At 31.9% G+C, this 26,677-nt stretch overlaps 1 protein-coding gene across 7 annotated transcripts in view; it reads left to right on the plus strand.

Moving 5' to 3' along the window:
* Window positions 1-383: 383 nt before the first annotated feature.
* LOC143056022 (segment polarity protein dishevelled homolog DVL-3-like) overlaps window positions 384-26,677 on the plus strand; it is a 54,566-nt gene continuing 28,272 nt past the window's right edge. Inside the window, exons 1-5 of one of the 7 annotated variants that reach the window (XM_076229093.1) lie at window positions 384-713; window positions 2,917-2,986; window positions 13,536-13,660; window positions 15,649-15,731; window positions 20,369-20,434. In XM_076229093.1, coding sequence (XP_076085208.1) covers window positions 553-713; window positions 2,917-2,986; window positions 13,536-13,660; window positions 15,649-15,731; window positions 20,369-20,434 — 505 coding nt within the window. In that variant the 5' untranslated portion in view covers window positions 384-552. Of the gene's footprint in view, window positions 714-2,916; window positions 2,987-13,535; window positions 13,661-15,648; window positions 15,732-17,897; window positions 18,067-20,368; window positions 20,435-26,677 lie in introns of those variants that run through there. The other 6 variants (XM_076229090.1, XM_076229091.1, XM_076229095.1 and 3 more) reach the window with 6 other exon arrangements.

A 26,677-nucleotide genomic window follows, 5' to 3' on the forward strand; every position in this document is an offset into this window, starting at 1 on the left:
TGTCTCAAAATTAATCTGTCTTAATATCAAACTTTTTATTCTTGTTTTACCAAATTTTGCCATGTTTTGTCGAATAAAAAGGATGATTCATCATGTCTCATGAAATTCATTGGATTAATAACCTTTTAGACCTTTGCAATAGTGGCTATTTCTATATATTTTGTTTATATTCATTTATTTAATGTACAAAATTTTATATGATGCTTTTTTCTGGCACTTGTTTTTGAGAAATTTAAGAGAACCATTTGAATGTCGATTACTAAATCCGAAACAAAGCAAAAGTCGAAAGAAATAATTCTGTATGTGAAAATAGAGAAAATCATTACAATTTACCAGTGGTTAATTTCTTGATTTTAATAAAACTATCATTTTTTTCTTATTAAGTGATGTGAAAGTTTAAGATATTTAATTTTCATTTTCGGAAACGAAAATTAACTGATTGACATACGGGTTTCAATTTGGCACTGACCAGAAGAAAACATTTGGACGCCATTTTCCACAGAAACTTGATAATCATTGTGGATTTAACAACATCAGACATCCTCCTTCGGGATGGAGGAGACAAAAATCATCTATTATATAGATGACGAAGACACTCCTTATTTAATCAAACTACCTATTCCCGCTGATCGTGTAAATCTTGGTGATTTTAAGAACGCTTTAAACAGACCAAATTACAAATTTTTCTTCAAATCGGTGGATGATGACTTCGGGTAAGTTAAAGCCAGTTGCACATCATGAAAGATCTAGGTGCCCGCAATAATGTTTAATTCAGATTTTCAGAGTATTAATTAATACTGTCACTTTTGCAGTATGAGTAAAACAACCAGTAGACTACTGGTAAAAAAATATAATTTACAAATAACATTTCATTTTATTGCATTAATATACACCTTATCGCTATTTGTCTGCCATTATTGGATATCACACAGGTTCCCGTTAAATTTTGATGTCATAAAACAAAATATCTGACGCCACAATGGAAAACTGATTGTTGTTGACGTCAAAAGTTCAAACGGCCGGGTCAGCCAGGATTAGTGATGAGGTGTATTGGAAAATAAAGAGGCAAAAGAAACCAAAGTGATATTTAAACTCATCTATTAGTTTAAAACTAACTGACAATGTTCTGACACAAAAAACAACAAGATTATTCAAAAATAACATAGAAAACAAAATACAAGCAACATAAACCCCATTGATACTGGGGATGCAGTACTACCAAGTTTTCATGAAGCAAATGCGTGAGATTTAGCCAAGATTGTAAAGATCAAAAAGAAAATAGGTTAAAGATTGAAGGAATTGCTACTAAATGAGCATGAAAATTTGTGAGTCTTGGCAGCCATGTGGATGTTTTAGCAGGTTGGGAACAAACCCCCTGTATGGTGATTATACCTCTATAGAGGGATAATCCTTCTTTAGAGGGATAAAATTATCCCTCTTTAGAGGGGTGTTTTTGTTTGCACTGGATTTAAAGCAAATTAGGGCAGAATGGCATTTTCTAGTTATACTGGCTATAATCTCTAGCATTATACGCATCAACATATGCACTTTACTAAAAATTGGGATAACCAGTTTTCTGCTAAAGTGACAAAACTTGCAATCTATTGTAAACCTATCTGAACACCTGATCAACAACAAAAGGAATAGTTGACCTTTAAATTTCATGTTAAATCTAACAATAGAAATTCTGTTCAGTGAGGCATAAGTGAGTAGAATTTACCTGATCATCACAGCTTTCAATCATGGTGAACAATAGCTTTTATATTTAGTCAGATAAGCATCAAACTGGGCATGTGCATATTAAATTAAGTACATCAATTGGTGCATCAACTATTCCAGGTTACTGCCATAATAAGTAGAGAATGCCATTCTGCCCTATTTTGATTTAAATCCAGTCTAAACAAAAATACCCCTCTATAGAGGGATAATTTTACCCCTCTATAGAAGGATTATCCCTCTATACAGGTATAATCACCATATAGAGGGTTTGATCCCAACCTGTTTAGTACAAGTCAGACATCACCTGGTCAATAGAGCACCTCTAGAAAAAGTCAAATATGCACAGATTTAAAGTCATTTCAGCATTTATATATATTCCTTTGGCATCTAATATTATTTTTTCTGAAATAATTTCTTCAAATAAACAAGATCAAGATTTGATCAGGTGCAGATCTGATGTTTCAGAAGTTGCACTTGGTAGATCACATTCTTAAGAAATTTGTTGTCACACAAGAAATGCCTGACATCACAAGGAAAAGGGATTGTTGTATGAAAAATAATCCGAAATGTTTGATTGAGGAGTTTTACAGAAAATCAAGGGATTTTATCTCCTTTCCTTTGATGTTTGAAAAAATGGAAAACTGTGTACATTTACAAAATCATACTTACTGGACAGACAATCTAAAACCTCAAGTTCAATCTAAACAGACACACACAATGAACAAAAAATAAACACTTAACAGAATATAATAAACAGCCCCAATGGCACATGACCCCAGTTGAATAATTACTCCTTAAACAAAGGGTCAGCTGAGGTAATATTAATAAGTTTTCAGATAGATCATAGACGAGTCACCTGATATTAAAAAAAATCACAACTTTGAGTTTTTTAAGGCCCTGTTTAGTGGAAAGGGCATTGAATATTAACTTTGTTCATCTGTATGTCCTGAAATTAGTTTCCATTCTCATGATTCTTTAAATTTAGTTAACCAAATGTTATGAAACTTATAAACATGATAATTAACGCTGATTCAATACCACAAAACACAGATCAAATTTGCTTTTTTAATGCCTCTTTATAAATGCCAAAGTAGCCAACTTTTTTTGTTTCGATTCCCTTGAACTTAAGTTTGCTTCAACCAAATGAAATGAATCTTGTATACATGAAAATTATGAATGACAAATTTATAATTTCAGTGTTGTGAAAGAAGAAATTGTTGATGATGAAGCAAAGTTGCCATGTTTTAATGGCCGAGTTGTTTCTTGGGTATGTACACATTTTTGACAAAAGTATTTTAGTTTACATGAAAATGAAACATTTATGAAATGGTTTCATGAATTCTCCTGGTCTCCCCAGGACTTTAAAATGAAACTACAAGGCTAAATGTTTTGAAACTTTATAATTTCTTAAAAGCTTTAATTTGTATTTTTAATGACAAGTCCTATAAATTATATTCTGGTGCAGTTGTGCGTATCTCATACCAGACACACAACATGGTTTTGTCATTTTAACATAATTCAGAAAAAATGCCAGTGTATGTGTCTTTTTGACTGGACCTTTTGTCATAACAGCCACACATTTCCAGTTGTAAAAGTGACATGATGAACAAGTACTATCAAAACATGCCCTACTTTAATATCCACTCATTACAAATTACAATCAAGGTTAACTAGTTGTCTGACAGCTGAAATTTACCGATTCATAAGAAAGGCAAAGAAATGATTTGCATCTAATTTATTTAGTTAACAATATTTAATCTTTCAGCATGTTCAGAAATATTTATTTAAATATGATAATTATGATTTGATCACGTTATCATGATAAAAGGTAGAAATACAAGATTCAAGCAAAAAATTGTCAGAACCACATTGTTTTATGTTTCAAATGTGCATGTGTGTGATTTGATTTTGCATCTGAATGCTTAAAATATCATTGAAACCCTAATCTTCTTTCGTTTCGAGTATTTTCTAGAAAGAAATATATGGAAAGAACTACATGTATTCATACTCAATCATGCTTTGTACAGATTATATGAGGGTGGTAAAGGGGGATCTGAACGCAGAAACACCTGAAATAAAAATCACAAAAAGTTGCATAGTCGGTACTTAAACATCCCGTCAATGTGTTTGTATTATCTTTCATTTTTATGCAGTTAAGCTGCATAATGCGAGCACCCTAGATTTGTGTTCTACCCAATAAATGCTAAAATACTTGCCATTGTTATTATCTAGCTGACTACTATGTTATATATAACTAATTGAACACTTTTTTATTTCTTTTTATTCTGGATTACAAAAAATATGATCAGAAAAACCTTAAATGATCATCGAAACCTCCAAAAGTTTTGAAGTTACACATAGGAAGTAGTGCTCATTAGGAAACTTAATCGCCGAAAATCTCTTTAGACAATTAGTTTAGATTTCCCAAATGGCAAAAGTCGTAGGAATATTGTTTGTCATCAATACGTAGTACATGTACAACTACGTCAGTAGTCTATTATATAATAAGTTAACTGTTCATGCTGTTGGGAGTAATTTCAATTAAGGAGACAATTTGTAGGCAGGGGTGCAAATTAGCGGTGATCCGAGGTCCATGACCTTCCACTTTTGCAAGCGGAATTTCAACTTGGTTTCTAGCTATGCCCGACGGAGTCACCTCCACTTGAAAGAAAATAAAAAATAACTTCACAAACCTTTTCACCAAAGTCTTCAAATAAACGATCTAAAAAATTATTTTCATCATTATTATTCATGACAGAGACGTTCATTTTGTTCAACCGCTAGCTTTATACAGAAAATCGCCGACAAATAATGTGTAAATTCGAGTAAATCGTACCTGATTATCAAAAACAACATCGTAAACATATAACAATGGCTGCCGTGAAGACAAAATTTTACAATATCGGAGTCGATTCCGGAAGCGGATAAGGGTAATTCCGGGTTTTGGCGATCAACTACTAAAAAATCCAGGCAGGTGACAAAATACATCTATGCATGGTAAATGAATATAAACACTAGAATTGAAAACAAAAATATATATGTAAAAGAAAGAAAAATCAGAAAATATTTTATACTGAAACTCAAAATTACTTTTTTACAAATTTTAATGTCAAAATCCAATACAATGTGACAGCTGGGAACAGTATATCTAACAATGTATATGTTCATGGTCACAGTATAAATTTTTCTTTATCAGTGATAAATGATGATAATGCATGTGAGATGCTTTTAAAGTGTAAACATATTACTGCAGTTTTGAAGGGGTATTTTTTTCTCAATTTTGAAGGGTCAATTAACATATTAAAGTAGCTGGAAGTTTCTTACTTTAATTTCACAAATAATGCAACTATATTATATAATGCCTGAACGTAAGCAAATCATATGATATAAAGTTGGCGTCCTTTGGACCACTCTACCCCCTCCTGTTTGATAACTTGGAAACGGTTTAGATCTCCACCCCTAAACCATATATTCAAGTATAGGACAATATAATAAATCAAATAAAATATAGGGGGAGTCCCTGGAGTCACCCCACCCCCTCCTGTTTGAGAACTTGGAAACGGTCAAGATCCCCACCCCGTAACCATATATATTCATGTTTGTGACTATATGAAAAATCAAATGAAATATAGGAGAGTCGCTGGGGGTCACCACACCCCTGCTGTTTTAGAATTTAAAAACGGTCGAGATCCCCACCCCTAAACCATATATATTCATGTATTAGACAATATAACAAATCAGATGAAATATAGGGGGAGTCCTTGGGTCACCCCTTCCTGTTTGAGAATTTGAAAACCGTTAAGATCCCCACCCCTTAACCATATATACATTTATTCATGTATGGGACAATATAACAATTCAAATGAAATATATGGGGAGTCCCTGGGGTCACTGTACATCCTCCTGTTTGAGAACTTGGAAATGGTCAAGATCTTCACCCCTAAACCATATATACTCATGTATGGGACAATATAACAAATAAAATGAAATATAGGGGAAGTCCCTGTGGTCACCCCACCCCTCCTGTTTGAAAACTTGAAAACAGTCCAGATCCCCACACCGAAACAATTTATATTCATGTATGTATGGGCCAATATAACTAATTAAATGAAATATAGGGGGAGTCCCTGGGGTCACCGTACCCCCTCCTGTTTGAGAACTTGGAAACTGATGAGATCCTCACCCCTATACCATATATATTCATGTATGGGACAATATAATAAATCAAATGAAATATAGGGGAAGTCCCTAGAGTCACCCTACCCCTACCTGTTTGAGAACTTGAAAACTGTTGAGATCCCCACACCTAAACCATATATATTCATGTATGGGACAAAATAACACCTTTGATCCCTGTAGTAGTGAACATTTGTCTGATTCGTGTCTCATAACTTTTGTACTCTAGAACACAAACTCAGTTTTTTTTCCAGTGAAACCAGTTCATTCATTCTATTACATGTTCGTACTAAGTCAACTTGTACTACTAGCAGTCAACTAAAACCAACGTTAACTACCAAGTAGAACAACTGAAATCATTGCAAACTTGTACCACTGCAGACTCACCATAAAAAATATACATTGATATATGCATTGCTTTTGAAACCTTGATAAAATATAAATTATTTGCTTTAATAATTAATTCATTAGATAAACATAAATGTACTATATGAATGTTTAATGTTGAAGCAACATTGCCAAAGTTTTCATAATTAAGTTTGCCTTGGGTTTTGGTTATCTGCCTTCAGCGCTTACAGCGCTTTGATTTGCTGGTGTGTTTTGTATATGCGACTTTTTGTGTTTCTTTGGTTCTTATAACGTGACTCTGTACTTTAAAAGATCCTGTCAGTATGATATTGTTCTATTATATGTCATTATGATATATTTCTATTATGAATTAGAAAATACGTTGAACCACAAACATCAAAATTATTCAATCGCATAGTGGAATGAACTATTTGTGGATTCTTATAAATTCTATATAACTTTTGGGCTATTTTAAATCTCGGTCTATATCTGAAATTAGTTCTTACATACTTTTGATTTTTTAACCCTGTATGCTAACGTTGCCCATGTGAAATTTTAAAATTGTTTGTATATATATATACATTTTTTTTTGTACATTGAACGACAAATATATGTGACGTTTAAAATTTTCTGACGTCAGACACGCGAATCAATGAATGTGTTTGTAGATAGATGTTTTTGTGTTCTGTTAAATTGTTCCTTTTAAAATTGTTACAGGATGATGACTGCTGTACCCATATTTTGACTATTTTATTTATTATGTCTATTTAGTTCACGCATGATTGTAAATATAACGGAATTTGATGAGACTGTCATCAAAGTGAGAGGTTTAGCGCTATAAATCCAGGTTGAATCAACCATTTTCTACATTTGAAAATGCCTGTACCAAGTCAGGAATATGACAGTTCTTGTCCATTCATTTTTTGCTCACCTGGCCCGAAGGGCCAAGTGAGCTTTTCTTATCACTTTGCGTCCATTGTCCGGCGTCGTCTGTTAACTTTTACAAAAATCTTCTCCTCTGAAACTACTGGACCAAATTTAACCAAACTTGGCCACAATCATCATTGGGGTATCTAGTTTAACCCGACCAACCAACCAAGATGGCCGCCATGGCTAAAAATAAAACATAGGGGTAAAATGTAGATTTTGGCTTATATCTCTGAAACCAAAGCATTTAGAGCAAATCTGACAGGGAAAAATTGTTTATCAGGTCTAAAATTTTCAGATGAATCGGACAACCTGTTATATATATAAATTGGAATGTTGCCCCTAAATTGGTAATTTTAAGGAAATTTTGCTGTTTTTGGTTATAGTCTTGAATATTATTATAGATAGAGATAAAATGTTAATAGCAATAATGTTCAACAAAGTAAGATATACAAAAAAAGTCACATGAACAAAAAGGTCAGTTGACCCTTAAAGGAGATATTGCCCTTTTCAGTCAATTTTTAACAATTTTTCGTAAATTTATGTAATCTTTTACAAAAAATTTCTCCTTTGAAACTACTAGGACAAATTTAACCAATCTTGTCCACAATCATCATTAGGGTATCTAGTTTAAAAAATGGGACCGATGACCCCACCTGCGAACCAAGATGGCCTACATGGCTAAAAATAGAACATAGGGTCAAATGTAGTTTTTGGCTCATATCTCTGAAACCAAAGCATTTAAAGCAAATCTAACATTAGGAATTGTTAATTTGGTCAAGACCTTTCTGTCATGAAATTTTCAGACCAATCAGGCAACCCGTTGTTGGGTTGCTGCCCCTGAATTGGTAATTTAAAGAAAATTTTACAGCTTTTAATTATTATCTTGAATATTATTATAGATAGAGATAAACTGTAAACAGCAATAATGTACAGCAAAGTAAGACCTTCAAATAAGTCAACATGATCAAAATGGTCAATTTACCCCTTAAGGAGTTATTGCCCTTTATAGTCAATTTTTAACAATTTTCATAAATTTTGTATATTTTGTAAATTTTAACAAAATATTTTATCTACTAATCCAAGTTCAATATAGATAGAGATAATTGTAAGCAGCAAGAATGTTCAGTAAAGTAAGATCTACAAACACATCACCATCACCAAAACACAATTTTGTCATGAATCCATCTGTGTCCTTCGTTTATTATATGCACATAGACCAAGGTGAGCTACAAATTGTCAGTGTGCAAGTTAGTGTAGGTCTCATGTCTGGGACCTGTACCTTCTAATAGGGAATGTGTCGTGTTTGAATTGCAAAAGTCATAGACCTACCATTCTCTACACTGATGCTGTATACAAAAACTCTTTGTCTTTCTTAAACTGGAACTCTTACTTGCATGTGACTTAAAATTCAATTGGTCCTGGACCTTTCACCATTTAAAGCGAATTTGGCTGAATACGGAGCAAAAATAGGCACACCAACCAACCTCTGAAATCTTGTTTTCAAATAAAATATTTGACCTGTTTACTTAGAGCAGACTGGCAAGCGGAAGATATCCAGAATTTCGTCATTTGTGCGGGAGACAGGTATGAATAGGGTTCAAAGTCTTCTTTAACAAAGTCAATTAAACTTTGGTAGTTCTTGAGGCAGGAAACAGACTTGTAGTTTGTAAAGGCCTTATCATGTGAAGGACTAGTTGCCATTTTGTTAGGGGTGGGACCTTTCATATCTATTCCTCTTTTTTGAAGCATAGTCTGCCATAAAAAAATGTCAACCCCTTGTTATCCTTTAACTTTACTAAAAACAGAGACAAATACTGCAAGTGTCAGTTACAGGAAAATAGATAGGATACCCCTTGATGAATTATTGATATATTAAACCATTAAAAATTATAACTGATTTTGCAGTGGCAAGGTCAAGTACAATGTGCAAAAATGTACATGTACATGGTATGTAAAACATTACTTATGATCTCTGTAGTTGTAGTAATGACTTACGACCACCACTGTAACTAAGAAAAGAAAGATGATAGTAGCGATTTAGTCAATTTGTAGCTTTGTCACTCTTAATTGAATACTGTGATATTTATTTTAAAACTATAAACTAAGTTAGCAAACACATAAAAATCTTGTTTACTTTAATTTGTTCCAAGGTTCAAGCACATATGAGTCTTTAGTACACCTATGCCTCCTTTCATACAGTAAAACAATATTGCAAGGGTCTGATAAGTGGAATTTTATTCCAACCCAGCAAATAAATGATTTGTCCATACTTTCCATGTAACATGTGTAAATTTAATTATCAACTGGTACTTATATTTATTTCAGTATTAGGAATTTAATGTTGACAAGTCACTAAACAGTGAAACAAATGCTGGAGATATTGGTCCTCCTTTTTTTCTGTCCTTTATTTGGTGTACCAACTTTGCAGAATCTACTCATACTGAGTACTAAACTTTATAAATAATCTTATTCTTGTTCAAATTATGCATGAAATATTTGCTGCTGGAGGTAAAAGAAAAATCAATCATAGTTTAGTAATAATTTACAAACGTTATGTATAGGAACGAATAGAGCAACATATTGGCTTCCACTTTGGTTAAAGTTGAAGAGAAAGTCCAATGCAATGGTCAGTTCTAAGCGAAATACACGTAGATGAATACATGACTCATTGCTAAAGCTTTAAAGATCCCTTCCTGTACTTTTTGTGCTGTTTTCTGTAAGTTAATACACATTTTAGACAATAAATCCAAATGCAAAAGTATGAAGAGAAAACAGAAGAGTATTTGTGCCATTTATCTTTTAGTTATAATGAGGATTGTAAACATGTTGAGTGTTTTGTTTTAAAGATAGCTTCACATCAAAGAGATTTCTGATAGACATGATTGATAGATTACTTACTTTTTATATATAATAAATCAGATTAGCAGGTGCCCTTTGAGGATTTCATACAATATAATCTTATTGATGATTTTCTCTTCTTTTGACATTCACAAAATTATAAAAATTTGCTAAAAGGATTTTAAGTTTTTGTAAACAGTTTATGATGTATCAGTGCTATCTTCACAACAATTTGCCCATAGTCCCATACATGTATATTTGAAAGTGTTTCCTATTTACTATGTTTTCTGGTTCAAAACAAGCATTTGAATTCCTTAGAAAATGAAGTCTGATTGATTGACACACTTAACGCATTAGTGAATATGCATTAGATATTTGCCACTGGACATTTTCATTTGTCATGTCCAGGCTTTTAGAGCTTGCGATGCAGTATGTGTTTTGTTAATGAGTTGACAGCCTTAAAGTAACCTATAGTTGCTAACATTGGCACTCGTACAACATCTTCTTATACATTTGTATCTATCTACTTCATTTAGTCTCTGTTGGAAAGTGGTCTCATTGCCAATCATAACCAACTCCTTATCTTTGGAAATTCTGTCGAACAAAAAATCAGTATTTACTTGACAAGACACAGTTACACTAGTAACAAAGTTATTAAATTATGCTGAAATTGAACATTTGGTCTAGCAATGAAATAAACTTAAAAGAGTGTTTCTGGTGTTGTCAGTAAGACCTGCATAGCTTGAAAGGATTGAAGCCATTAGACAACACATGTATTAGGTTTAAAGATCAATGAGTAAAGATCTTGATGAATTGAAAGGTATCATATTGAGTCGTCCAGTCTGCACCAAAAACTTTTTCAACTACTAGTCCGAAGACCAATATTCTGACATTTTTCTTTTTTGGCCAAAGAAAGTTTTGCAAAAACTTACTAGTCCGAATGAAATTTTACTAGTCTGGGGCATCGGACTAGTGGCTAACCGTGCAGCTGTATAATTCGAAAGAAATATAATCAATAGGTATTAAGGTATATGTCAATGAGGCAACCACACAGTGACAAACTAAAAAAAGTGACATACAGTGGTCAATTAAGGATCTTCACCTGATGACTCAGAAAATACAGACAATGTATATCATGGTCATTTAATGGTCATCAAACTCCAAATGTACCCCAAAGTTATAGTTGTCATATATGATAATTTGTCTTGAGTGGTTTTCATAATTTGCATATTTTAAATTAAATCGTAAATTCTGATATTAGTATTTGCATGTATAATATTCAATTTCTCATTGGCAATCATATATTCCCCATCTCCTTATATTATGATGATGCTTGTTATGAATACTTACAAGAAAAACATGTTTAATTTTGTACTTGTTAATTGATTTCTGATCTCATCTAGTGAATTATCAACAAAAAGTTTTGTTTCTTAACATAAATATTAACAATAAGCTTTGGATTTTGACGTAAAAAGTGACTTTAAATCTAAGTTTAAGTCATTTGTTGTGTGTAATCAACTTGAGCTTCTTCAGTCCCAATTGTACAGATATTTATACTAGACCAATTTTGTATTGTGAGAAACTTGTATGAAGATGAGATTCGTATCATATTGATCAAGTTATTCAGCCATTGTTAAAGGTGTATAATCCACCCTTATAATTGTTAGTGATTGTACTGCAAGGTCCTGTTCTCACTGCAATAACACGCCTACCTATTAATTTTTTGAAAAGTGCTCTGAAAGATCAAACATAAAGCTAATATTGATAGATGATATTTCAAAAGTGATAAAAGTTTTTCTTCAAATCCAGTTCAGGCACATATATTGATAAATAAAAACACAGCTTAATTCTGTCTTGCCTATTAGTCCAAACTCTGCATGTTCACAAGAATACATTTATTTGTCATATATCTAAATCTTGCCTAACTTTGATTTAGAACTTCAGTTTTGTTGGCGGCATCAGTGGCAAAGTGGTCAAAGTAGTTCAATTACTGTACCACTATACTATCAACACTAAGGATGTGAAGGTTTTTTTCTCCAGTCTTCATTTACTGGGATTTTTTCTGGAAAAACTGGCTGGCATGAATAAGAATAGACTAAGTGTTGAAATTGCATGAAACACAAAAACTCCTTTGGATAAAGTTGCATAAACTGTCAAGAATGCTTATTTAGGGATCCCATAAATTACAGCCTTACAAAAAAAAAACTCAAATTTGACCAAGAGCTTTTGGTAAAACTGTCAAATATCATTTCTGATTTTAAAAGTCTAGCTTGTAACAATTGTAAACAGGGTATAACATTAGTTTGAAAGTTCCTAAATACATCAAATTGTGACCTTAAGTACTGTAAATTAAAAAAAAAAAAATCAAAGTTTATATATTACATGTATTGTGAACTTAGTGAGTAACACAATTATAAAACTCATATTCTAAATTCTGACACACATTTGTGTAAGCAGCTTTTCATATATATTCAATTATTATTCTCACATTCTGGTCTGTCATATTGAAATAGCAATAGTAAATGCACCCAATAATTTGTGAATTTACAATACATCAAAGTATGACCATAAAGTACCTGTCAGCATCTACATTACTGAGACAATCATTCAACCCGTCATTACAAAGCAGAAAGAAGTTAATATTGATGGAATACATTTAGTCTATAAGAGGATATAAAAGTAATATTTGATTAGATGGAGCCTATGATTCCAGACTTATTGACAAACTCTCAAAATAAAATATTATAGTGGGTTATATATCTTTTAGAAAGGGATAATAATCAATTATAGATTGTGTTCATAAGGTCTGCTTGTCACTAGATTAGATTTGTTATATGTGATCTGTCAGGAATTGTATATGAAGAAGGGACAGAGATTGACATGGTCAATTTTGGGCTGTGTAAAGTATCTGAATTCAAAGTTATACTGTAAATCTCTGAATTGTAAACATTGTTTGCTGTTTTTATTTTCTAGATTGTGTGTGATGCATAAAATTTTATTGGGTGGGTTAAATCTATGCATCTAACAATAAGTGTACCCTTTACATCAATATTCCCGATGCACTAACAAACTATTCTTGTATTTTATGCTATTACATGTATGATATAAGCAAGAATAATCCCCACATGAAAATTTGCTATCAACAATAAATTTTATTTTGCATTGATTGAATTTAACTTTAAAAAAAGTTTCATATTCCGTATACAGAAAGTAAGTCTGGGGTAATCTTAAAAAATGTAGTTAATTTAAACATTGCATGATGACAGTATTTATAAATATGGATTGTCTCATCAGTCTCTATATTGTTTTCCCCCCAAAAAGTTTGGTTGTACCAAATAATACAGGTACAGACAAAGGGAGAGAACTTGTCAAAATATTGGCACATTGCCATTATATGTTTCTTTACTAAATTTAACTCAAAGTTAGATTATAATTATTTTATCAAGGTTCAGTATTCTGATTAAAATCATTGATTATAGAGAAACAATTTAGTTAAAATATAAATGTTTTTTTTGTTTTTGTAGCTGGTTCCAGCAGAAAGCAGCACATCAGATTCCCAGTCTCAATGTACAGATTCTCAAGCAGGAGATGTACACCCGCCTACAGAGAGAGTAGGAGGTATAGGTGACAGTAGACCTCCCTCATTTCAGTAAGTAGTAATCAAACATAGTGTCTCCTGACCACATCCAAAGAGCTTATATATCTGTCCCTCTATAGTTGGAGGGTATTTCAAATGTGTTTATCCTACTCTAAGAAATTCAGGCACTAGCCAGTATGGTATACATCTTACTACTCATTGCTAAGCTTTCAATGAATATCGGCAGTATACAGGCGATTTGTATTGACTCTTAGCTTTTGCAAGATAACAGATACACCAAGAGTTCGACAAAATGCAAAAGATAAAAGAGTTCAGATTGTCAAAAACATATACATAGTAACATACTGTAAAGTGTTTGCAAAGATTTCATTAGCATGATATATTGTTTAATAAGTATACAGCAATTCCTAAAGTCTCATTAATCAATCTTACATTTATGTCCATTGTTCAAAAATGCAATCATAAAAATAATTGTAAAACACTAATTCCTGAATTAACATTACCATGTTATGATGAATATGATTTATATATATATATGCAATAAGAAAAAAACAGGCCCTAGATAACCCTCCCTAAAAAACAACTTTAATTTGTAAACTGAGCTTTTGCAAGTATATACATTATGCTAATCAGTGAACTATATGTATTCCTTACTGAATGAACGGTATCTATCATGCTATTCAATTTCTCAATAAAGGATTCATTTGATTTTTCTTACCCAATTAGAATGAGTGATGCACCTGAAATAAATAGGATGTACTATTCAGTTGTTCAGTGCATCAAAATAATATATATAGTGTATAAGTTCCTTCAGGTGGAATAATTTGCTAAATTGTTATGTTTTTTGCATACATGTAATAGTGATTGAGTGGAATTGGTGATATAAAGTATTGAATTTTACTATTGGCTAGGAATCATGGTAATAGTTGTTTAAAATAGATATTGATTAGAATGTTTTCTTGTGTCACACACATGACAAATTGAAATAAAATAGTTATAGTTATAAACTAAAGTTAAATAAAAAGGCTATCAAAGTAGGACTGAGAGTACAGCCATTACAGAATATTTCATATAAAGTTCTATAATTTAACAGTGTCATATATAGACAACCTTTGCAAGCAACTTTAGATTCAAAATTTTAATTAAAAAGTTTTTGTGTCAGCACTATGAAATACAGTGGAGAAACCAAATGCACAATTGTGCTGATGGAAAGCTTTGTAGCTATAGCACTTTTAAGACTCATTTTGGTCTTGAAAGATATCTTACTTTATTACAATCACCTGAACAGAGGAGAAATTTCACTCGATTGCATATTTCTTCTCACAGACTAAGAATTGAACAAGGATGCTATCAGGGTACTCTCCAACAAGGCAGAATATGTCTCAGAGTCAGATGCACCTCAAATGAAGTTGATGATGAAAAACATCTTTTATTCTCGTGTACTGTACATCATCTCAAGATAAGAGAAATTGTTTAAATTCCACTATTAAATCACTATGCCCAAACTTTAAGCATTTGATTCCTAGCCAAAAACTTGTATGGCTTCTTAATGAAGAGAATCTTGATATCTGTCTGTGAGTTAATTGATGAAGATAAAATATAACTTAAAAGATAAATATTTAAATCAGGCTTTTTGCACTAGGCACGAGGTTCGCATAGTGGGGTACAGGACACATCGTATAAGTTCTATTATCTTTTTGTTTGCAGGTCAATTAGCATTGTCCCTTGGTGCCTCTTGCAATTGTGTCACTTTAAATAGTACTGACTCCTGTTTAACCCACTTTCAGCACCATTTTTCGGCAGACAGTTTGTGATACAATCAATCTGAAAATTCTCAATAATAAAGAAAACCATAATCACATTTGGTCAACAGACTTTGAAAAAATATGTGCTCACAAAAAATGAATTTGATTTGTGTAAAGCAGTCACCACTCAATCAATAAATTTGGAAGAACAAAATATGATTTTTTTTGTCAATCTACACAAATACAAGAGATTTAAAGATGTATGTGAAACTAATTTTTCTGTTTTTCTTTCAGTGCAAATGCTTCTTCTGTTGCTAGCAGAGACCAAAGTTGTGATACATGTACAGAAACAGACTCTGTGATCAGTTCACGGCGAGGTAAGTAGAGGAGGAAAAGGGGAAGTGGGTGGGAGTTCAAAAAATAGATTTTCATATGTGTACAAGATTCAGTTTATATGAGGTCATGGTATGATGGTAAGATAAGTTTTTTCAAGGTTGGAGGGGGGAAGGCAAAAATAGCTTCAGAATGCTATTGTGTTACATGTACTAAAAATTAGATGAGAGGAGGGGGAAAAACTCCGAAAAAGGGGGAATGTTCATACAGATAACAGTGGAAATGTATGCAAGGACATAGATTCTGAGTGAACCTTTAAGCAAATATCTTTGTTTCATGGGAATTAAATTTTCCATTGAAAAGCATGTAAAGTATGAATGCATATGAAGTTCACAACATAGGATCTGACCATACATAAAGTATATTCTGTAAAGATGGGAGTAGTAAAAACAGCAGGCTTGAAGTATGTCACACTTAATTTTGGTAGAGAAATATAAGCTTTAGTACTCTGGTTGTTTACATTTGAATAGACTCGGGGACTATCCCATAGCAAAATGTTATCTCTATCTGAACAAAGTTTCCTATCCTTTCCTTTTCTTTTCCAAAAAAAACTTATACATACAGGCAGAGTCATGAATAACATGAATAACATGAATAAAGGAGCAGTCATGCTGCTATGATAGGTTTTGTGTTGAAATACCATTAATCAATCAAAAGAGCTGAATAAATGACAAGTACCATAAATAGGATGTGTTAACAAAAAGTTACATGCATGTTATCTCAGTTTACACATTTTGTTGTTGATATATTTAAATTAGCTTTTTTTTTAATTTAATGAGAAAATTTATTACATAATGATTCAGCAAATCTATATACATTCAGTGGGTCTATTGTTTATTATAGATTTGATACACATGGCATTATACGGCCTTATTTTCTCAAGAAAATTCTCATGAAAATTCAAGGACTTTGTCAAGAATGTTTAAGCTTTAAGCCTTCACAGTATGCATTTTGACAGAAGATTTATATTGTTGTCTTTTAAATTTGATAATTTCTTAATCCTAAGTTTGCAGACCTTGCCTGTTAATCTTCGACAAATACTGACGTGACTGGCAGTTTCTAAGAGTTTGGGTTATTTTGGTACTTTATCACATTTGATCCTACCATAGAAGTTCGGTAATTGATAGAATTGTTTCCTTTTATCCCTGAAGTTCTGACATTTTATGACAGGTATATGTCTATAAGTGGTTTAGAATCGAGTCAAAGATCAAGAATAAATTGATTTAACGATCACGCTATGTTGACAATTAAATTAAGACTTTTAATTTCATAAACACTTTACACCAAGTTGTTTATTTTTTTCTTCATAAACTGAACAATTTGTAGGAAATAAATTAAATTTTCCAACCAGGTGAATTTTAATAATAAACAGGTGCTGGCTCTGGATTGGATATTACCTGTTGATTGGGGAAAAAAAAATAGAATCATAGGTATTTAAAGAGATTTTAAAAGAGTGCATGAACATTTAAGTCTAAAAAGACATTAAATAATTGTTATATAAGTAAAGGATTATTTGTTATAATGGTGTATCAGTTCAAATGATTCAGACAAGAGGATTATAGTGTTAAGAAGGCTTTAAAATTTATTTAGTGTTAAATTGGATTCGTGTATTGTACCCTTTTAAACTTTTTGACCGACATGAGATTGTTGATTTAGATTTGGATTGATCTTAAGTATTTTATAAACAAATGTACACATAGAAATTATACCTCAGTTGTGCATCTGTTGATTTTAAATGCAATGACTATTGTGTTATTAAAATCTGGAATTCTGACTGAAATGTTTTAACTTTGAATGGATCTTGTAAGAAAATATTGAAAAAACTGAAGGAGTAAAAATTTAGGAGATACATTTTCTAGTAGATTGGACATTTTTACGAAAAACTTGCATATATTGAAATGTTCTGCACTTTGGCGTTTGGAAATTAATGCAAGGAATAGCTGGAAATTAATGCAAGGAAAAGCTTTTTATAGTTAAAATCTTTAATAATTTGTGTATTTTATGAAAGTGTTTTTTCCAATTGAAAACATTCTAGTGTAAGTAAGTTACATTTTGAAAATAAACTCTTGGATAGATCAACCTCAGGAAATACAAGTTTTATGGAATAATTGCATATTTGTGAACGATTAGCAAAATAGAAAGCTTTCTTTCCAACCAGGTCATATATGAGTCATTACATATATATATACCTATAGTGATATATTGTGATGTGAATTATTAATGTTGACCATAGACAATGTTGAATATCTTTATGATGAGGAAATGTAATTATGGCTTGGTTTGTTATAATAGTAATTAACAAAGAGCCCAGTCAGACAGGTAAGACCAAAATCAATTAACGGTCCAATTACGCACGGAAAAGTTAAATAAAGGTGTACCAGTTTAGGGTTGCAAGATTCTGCTTTCTTGCAGTTATCTACAATTCTTACTTGATTATATTAACCTTATTGGTCCTTTGACAGTACTGATAATTCTAAAAGCTACATTTGTTTCTTTTTTTGCGATAAATTTGATTACTTTGTCTTGAAATTTTACTACTAATATATTTGTAAGACCATATGAGGTCAATCTTTTGTCATCTATCTTAAATTGATTCTACTTTTATTATGTCTTCAATTATTGAAAATTTATATTATAATAAATGTAATGTCATCCATGTAATTGGTACACAGCTGTTTTGGTTTTTAGCATGAAATCCTTCTTGTGAGATACTTAAATGTCCATACTCTCAGAGAATGAAGTGATAAGTAAAATCACAAATATATTGAACTCCGAGAAAAATTCAAAAAGTAAAGTCCATAATCACATGGCAAAATCAAACAAATGAAAAACTGTCATTTTCCTGACTTGGTGGTACAGGCAGTTTCTTAAGTGGAACGAAACATCCTACTAATAAACCCAGTGAATAATAGTACGTCTTATATGAAGCCACAACTTGTGAGATCACCCACACCTAACCTGTAGGTAAGGTGTATATCTTGTCCAATATGATGCCATAACTTGTGAACACCCAACCTGTATGTAAGGTGTATATCTTGTCGTTGTTGATGCGTTCTTACATCTGTCAAAGCTATCATTATTATTTCCGCTGTAGCTACACAGATGTATCTAATCGTTACATAAGACATTGGTTTTTCTGAAAATTTTCAAACATCTGTAGAAAGATTTGAAACATAATGGTGGGTTAATTATCTAAACAAACATTACTGTATGTAAATGCTAATTGTAATTGTGTGTTTAGGTGTGAGAGAACATGTCTGTAATGTGTATCATCATTAGAGCTCTGCATGTGCAATGTCTACATCATTTCAGGTGTGGAGTCAATATACAAATCATATGTTTTGATGATTGGTTTAGGAAGGATAGTCTTTGTTAAAGTATACAAATATTTGTTAGGTTTCTGTGTCATTATAAAAAATGATTTTGATAAGTTCTTGTGTTATACATGTGTACATGACATATGTGATTGGTCATCGGCACTGCTATTACTGGAAATAGCTTAGAAAAGTATCTTTGCAATGGCTTTTACCAAAGATTTGTATAGTAAGACTATACAAATCCTTGCTTTTACTATTTAGAAAATATCTCTGTTTAGAAAACTTAAGTTATCAATTGCAGGTACTGAAGGACGCCTCCGGGTGCCAGAATTTCTCGTTGCATTGAAGACCTGTTGGTGACCTTCTGCTGTTGTCTGCTCTATGGTCAGGTTGTTGTCTCTTTGGCACATTCCCCATTTCCATTCTCAATTTTACATGTAAAAGTAGTAAAAGAGAGAGAGAGAAAGAGAAATGTTTGGTGACCATTTTTGTGTACACATATTTGAAAATGTTTATAACAAATAATTAATATATGTCATTTAGAAGTAATGGCTAGTTTATAGCTACTAAATAAATTAGTTAACCAGTTCAAATATTTGGTCAGTTTGTATACCAATGACAAGCAGAGTCATTCTTGTAGACAGAACTCTCAAATTCCCTTTCTCCATGATGACATTATTGCTAGTACTATTAATTGAAACCTTTCAGTTCTTTTATTGACCAAAAGTGTTAAATTCTATTCATTATTAAAATCCATTGATGATTCTATTTATTACAAAATCTGTGTTATTGTGTTGATAAAATTTGTACCCAGGTGTCAGTCAGTTGACATATTTATTAAACCGAGGATGTTTTATTAAAATATTTTAACTACAAAATACTGTTTTGATAAGCAAGATTTTAATAAATTTTCTTTCTTAGCTACCATACTTGAAATTTTTCACACCAGCCTAACAAGAGTTTTCAAGAGGGGTTAACATTCTAAATGAATACATATTTCATTTTCATTGGATTAAAATAAAGATTAGAACCTTTTCATAGACATCCACATGAAAAAAAAATTGTAATTGAGAGTTTTTAATTGCAAGAACCTTTTTCCTTCAGTAATACTTATGATACAGTTCAGTGTTTTGAATAAAAAGTTTTAATCTTTTTAAAAATAAAAAGGTCAGAAGGTATTTTATAGTCCAAAGTCTTAATGCATAATGAATATTTTTTTCTAAAAAAAGACTTAAATTTTCTGTTTATGGATTACAAGACGTAAATTTTCATGTGTTTTAAAGCTTTATTCTATGCATTTTCAGATCGTCCACGGAGTTCTCGCCAACACAGTTATAACCACAATTTCCGACGACCAGGGGATCCTATTGGTAAGTAGAGCTTTGAAGTATACATGATTTGTTTTGTAGTCATATCAAAGCTGCTTAAAGTTTTGGATTCTGAAAAAGTTTGTTGAAATTTACAGGTTTATCAGTACAAAGTTTCCACTTACAACAGTAAATCTACCGGTATACATTGTTAAAGTAAGTCCAATATTGTGTTTTTCTTTGCTTTTGTCTCCTTTTGTTGGAAGGATTTTGATGGTCTGTCCATAGGTAGATATCAATTGCTGTTCTTTATGCATTGAAGAACATTAATGCGAGCAATATTTAAATTTTTTAAGTTTAAATATAAATAGTAAGATTGATTGCATATGAAACCTTGCAAGTTAACTTTTTCAGTTATGCATGGTGTTAGAAAAATGATCTAGATATCAATATATTCAGTAGCCAAGTAAAATTTTAAAGTCGTAGAACAGATTAAAATAATTGCTGGATACATTCTTACTAACAAAGATTTTTTCCTGAACAGTTTGATCAGATATTACCAGTCATGCTCCTACTGTTTCAAAAGATAAGTCTGTAACAAAATGACCACCCTGAAGGAGACTTATCTCTAATCTTAAATCATTGAACTGTTCCACTTCATTGGGTGATTAATACCTAGAAGGTAATGAACTATTCCACTCTATTGGGTGATTAATACATAGAAGTTAATGACAGTTCAAGTTCCAAATTAATACTAGCCGAAAATTAGTCAAAAGTCAATAGTTTATTTATATTTTGAATTCAACATACTATGTACTGTTAAGTTTGCATGATAGGTATTTAATAAGATAGAAAGATAAGTTTCAAATTAACAATAGATGATAATAAGTCAAATTTAAAATTAAACATATACACATTAATTGTTTATTTATATTTTGAATTCAAGAGGGTTTTGAATATTCAAATGTACTGTTAAGTTTGCATGATAGGTATTTAATAAGATAGATAGATAAGAACTGCAGTATATTTATTTATTGTGTAAATGAATTTTAATAAGCTGTTAAAAGCAAGTTCAAATGATTTTAGTCAGATTTAATGGTTCCGTAGGTGGCACATTATAATGGTTTACAGGTGTTCCTTAATGTAAAAAAAAAGGATTAATAGTTATCTAAACAAATTTTGAAAGTTAATTAAAATTGATGAATTCAAATCGGTGTTAAAATCTGATAGCAGCAAAACATGCATTGTCATAAACAAATTGCTGCCCAATAGGAAATGAAAAACAAGCTTTTAACAACTTCTAATATTAGTATTTACATCTTTCAATCTTTTTAAATCCTAACGAACCCAATAGAGAAAAACTACCAAAAAAACAAATTGAAAGTATTTCTTAAACTTTAATCTCAACAATTTGAGGCTATTCAAGTTTTCAATTAATTCTGTACAAAAATGATGCTTTTAAAATTTACACATTTGCTTATAACTTTAAGAGATAACACATGCATACCATGTGCAGTCACATTATAAACTGTTCCAGTAAATTACACTGTAATGATGGCTGTGTGTTATATAATCATATCTTACATTAACTCAGGGGATCTTAGTATTCTTTTATCTCTAGTATTAAAAATACACAAGGAGGGAAAATAATATATACTGTTAGGTGATTCTGAGGGGAACGATGGGGAAACATATTCTTCATCAGAAATATATCTTTGTTTATAAAAAAAAGTGTTATGTAACATGCACAAAATTTCAGTTTTCTGTAGACTTATGGATGATATAATATTTTTGATTCCTTGTCTTTTTAGCTCACCTGGCCCGAAGGGCCAAGTGAGCTTTTCTCATCACTTGGCGTCCGTCGTCCGTCGTCCGTCGTCGTCGTCCGTCGTCGTTAACTTTTACAAAAATCTTCTCCTCTGAAACTACTGGGCCAAATCAAACCAAACTTGGCCACAATCATCATTGGGGTATCTAGTTTAAAAAATGTGTGGCGTGACCCGGTCAACCAACCAAGATGGCCGCCACGGCTAAAAATAGAACATAGGGGTAAAATGCAGTTTTTGGCTTATAACTCAAAAACCAAAGCATTTAGAGCAAATCTGACATGGGGTAAAAATGTTTATCAGGTCAAGATCTATCTGCCCTGAAATTTTCAGATGAATCGGTCAATCGGTTGTTGGGTTGCTACCCCTGAATTGGTAATTTTGAGGAAATTTTGCTGTTTTTGGTTATTATCTTGAATATTATTATAGATAGAGATAAACTGTAAACAGCAATAATGTTCAGCAAAGTAAGATCTACAAATAAGTCAACATGACCAAAATGGTCAGTTGACCCGTTTAGGAGTTATTGCCCTTTATAGTCAATTTTTAACCATTTTTCGTTAATTAAAGTAATCTTTTACAAAAATCTTCTCCTCTGAGACTACTGGGCCAAATTAATCCAAACTTGGCCACAATCATCATTGGGGTATCTAGTTTAAAAAATGTGTGGCGTGACCTGGTCAACCAACCAAGATGGCCGCCACGGCTAAAAATAGAACAAAGGGGTAAAATGCAGTTTTTGGCTTATAACTCAAAAACCAAAGCATTTTGAGGAAATCTGACATGGGATAAAAATGTTTATCAGGTCAAGATCTATCTGCCCTGAAATTTTCAGATGAATCAGTCAATCGGTTGTTGGGTTGCTGCCCCTGAATTGGTAATTTTGAGGAAATTTTGCTGTTTTTGGTTATTATCTTGAATATTATTATAGATAGAGATAAACTGTAAACAGCAATAATGTTCAGCAAAGTAAGATCTACAAATAAGTCAACATGACCAAAATGGTCAGTTGACCCGTTTAGGAGTTATTGCCCTTTATAGTCAATTTTAACCATTTTTCATAAATTAAATTAATCTTTTACAAAAATCTTCTCCTCTGAAACTACTGGGCCAAATTAATCCAAACTTGGCCACAATCATCTTTGGGGTATCTAGTTTAAAAAATGTGTGGCGTGACCTGGTCAACCAACCAAGATGGCCGCCACCGCTAAAAATAGAACATAGGGGTAAAATGCAGTTTTTGGCTTATAACTCAAAAACCAAAGCATTTTGAGGAAATCTGACATGGGATAAAAATGTTTATCAGGTCAAGATCTATCTGCCCTGAAATTTTCAGATGAATCGGTCAATCGGTTGTTGGGTTGCTGCCCCTGAATTGGTAATTTTGAGGAAATTTTGCTGTTTTTGGTTATTATCTTGAATATTATTATAGATAGAGATAAATTGTAAACAGCAATAATGTTCAGCAAAGTAAGATCTACAAATAAGTCAACATGACCAAAATGGTCAGTTGACCCCTTTAGGAGTTATTGCCCTTTATAGTCAATCTTTAACCATTTTTCATAAATCTAAGTAATCTTTTACAAAATCTCCACTGAAACTACTAGGCCACAATCATCTTTGGGGTATCTAGTTTGAAAAATGTGTCCGATGACCTGGCCATTCAACCAAGATGGCCGCCACGGCTAAAAATAGAACATAGGGGTAAAATGCAGTTTTTGGCTTATAACTATGAATTCAAAGCATCTAGAGCAAATCTGACAAGAAGTTAAATTGTTAATCAAGTCAATATCTATCTGCCCTGAATTTTTCAGATGAATTGGACAACTGGTTGTTGGGTTGCTGCCCTCCAATTGGTAATTTTTAAAGAAATTTTGCTGTTTTTGGTTATCTTGAATACTAATATAGATAGCGATAAACTGTAAACAGCAATAATGTTCAGCAAAGTAAGATCTACAAATAAGTCAACATGACCTAAATGGTCAATTGACCCCTTAAGGAGTTATTGCCCTTTATAGTCAATTTTTAACAATTTTCATTAATTTGGTAAATATATGTAAATTTTTACCAAATATAGTTCTCTGTTACTAATGGGCAAAGTTCATTATAGATATAATTGTAAGAAGCAAAATCGTTCAGTAAAGTAAGAACTTCAAACACATCACCATCACCAAAATACAATTTTGTCATGAATCCATTTGTGTCCTTTGTTTAATATGCACATAGACCAAGGTGAGCGACACAGGCTCTTTAGAGCCTCTAGTTATTTATACTAAAAGATTGATGATTCTCATTGGGTACTCCTGCTTCCTCCACCAATAAAAACTGACTGCTATGAAATAGCACAATAGTGTTGAAATGAAAGTGGCAATAAACCCAAATCAATCAATCAATTAATTTATATTGTGGTTACTGCTTGACAAGAGTAGTCAACAAATAGACACATTTCTATCTACTCCAGCTAACCATTTGGAAATCTTTCACTTGGAAATATAGGTGCTTTTACACAACATCTCCTCACTCCTGTATTAGGACGTATGATCAATCAAAACAAGAGTAATGGGGTTAATAGGCTCTTACAAAAGAAATCTTTGTGTCCAGCTCTTTTGACTTCAACATTTCGATATAGTACTCAAGCTATACATTTGTTTTCACCGAATAATATATTCTGTCTTTAGTTGAATTAAAGAAATGGTATTGAGGATGATTTGTCCAGCTTTTGGAAACGCCAAAAAGGTTAAGTAAAGTGATAGACCACAAAATCTTTATAGCAAGGTGTATAACTTGATATAGACTGTATTCACCCAAGGGTATGACTTCACCTGCTTTTCATGCAGGTGAAATGGACCAATAAATCTTTAATAATTTGTGTATTGAAGTGAGATCCCAGACAAAGCTATCCTCACATCTGTGATATAACCTACTAATTAGTTATAATGATAAACACAAGTCATATCTACATTAGCCAATTTGTCTCAGCAATCATAGTCAATATCTTAAACAATGAAGGTTACATTTTCTAGATGTTTGGGTGTACATTTTAGTATAGGATAGCATTGGCAGAGAAAAGATGTAATTTACAAAATGTAATTGTTTGTCACTTTAGTACAATTACAGTTTAGTAGTAAAGATCAGTATATCAGTAAATTAGAAAAAGACAAAATGATAGAATAACTTATGGCAGGTTTGTTGTGTCTAAAATCAGTTTAGGATCAATGATTCTTAATAAGTGTGTAAATTGCTTTAGGAGATTAATCTATATTAAGACTGGAGTTGATCATGAACAGTTGCAAACTGATGAAGGTCCAAACAGGAACTGTGGTTGCATAGCTGACTCAAATAAATCTACAAATTTTCACTTATCTGTAAAAAGTACAGATGAAAACAAAGCCTTCAAATAGTTTACTTAAAAGGTACATATAGTCTTCACCCTTGGGCAAGCACCTAAAGTCTTAAGTAGGTGAATGTATTTTGATAGTATCTAAAGTAAATACACACACCTCTTTCCATGCACTGAAACACAGGCAGGTTTACATGATAAGGATACATGCTTAATAGAGCAGTTGATAGGTTTGGATGTTTATGTTAAATATTAAAAGTACATAAACATATAAACAGTGTTAATAGGTTCACTTTGATAAATTTACAGTCATGTGTAAATTGTCCTAATCCTCCCTAAAAACCTATAATAAAGAATAATTGATAAGTTATCAGATTTGACTTTTAAGGTGATGTTTTAGTTATTGTGTAGACCATTACCAGTGTAAACAAAAATCTCAGTAAGTGGTGAATCAGGAGTGCGGTAGTTGGGTTACCAGATTTTGTTGCTGCTAATAGTGAGAATTAAAGTTGCTGCTAAAGTCAAAAACTGATGAATGTTATCACAGACTTATTGATGATCAGAAATTGAATGTCATAAATACCAATAAATACCCCTCAATTAAGGTCTTCCTTATAGATTAGGTACCAATTGGTAATGCTTATTTATGCCCCACCTAATAGGTCTATAATAGAAGAATGGCATTATTATCAGTCTGTGTGTCTGTCTGTCTGTCCGTCTGTCTGTCTATTTAAGATCAGGTTTAAGTTTTTGGTGAAGGTTGTTTACCATGAATGTTATGTCAAATCAACTTGATGCTTAGTAAAAGTGTTCATTATGATATGATTAACTCAATTATATAACAGTGTAAGCCAAATTCTGGGTTTATTCCAGATTTTATAGTTTACTGAACATGTAGATATCATAGTATGAGTAAGGAATGGTTTCATATTCCTGTTTTACATATCTACACTCTTCTTCATGAAGGGGTTAACGTTGGTTGCTCTAAAATGTCAGCATTTCATCAATTTTGTTGGTGAGAGATATCATTCCTATTAACATTATTAAAGATCACAATTTTTGAGATTTACTACCAACTTGTGAACATACCTTATTATATAAAAGATTTTCTATCACTATATAGTTAATTGAAAAGCACTT

Source organism: Mytilus galloprovincialis, chromosome 13, assembly GCF_965363235.1.
Source record: "Mytilus galloprovincialis chromosome 13, xbMytGall1.hap1.1, whole genome shotgun sequence".
In the NCBI taxonomy this organism is placed as follows: Eukaryota; Metazoa; Mollusca; class Bivalvia; order Mytilida; family Mytilidae; genus Mytilus; species Mytilus galloprovincialis.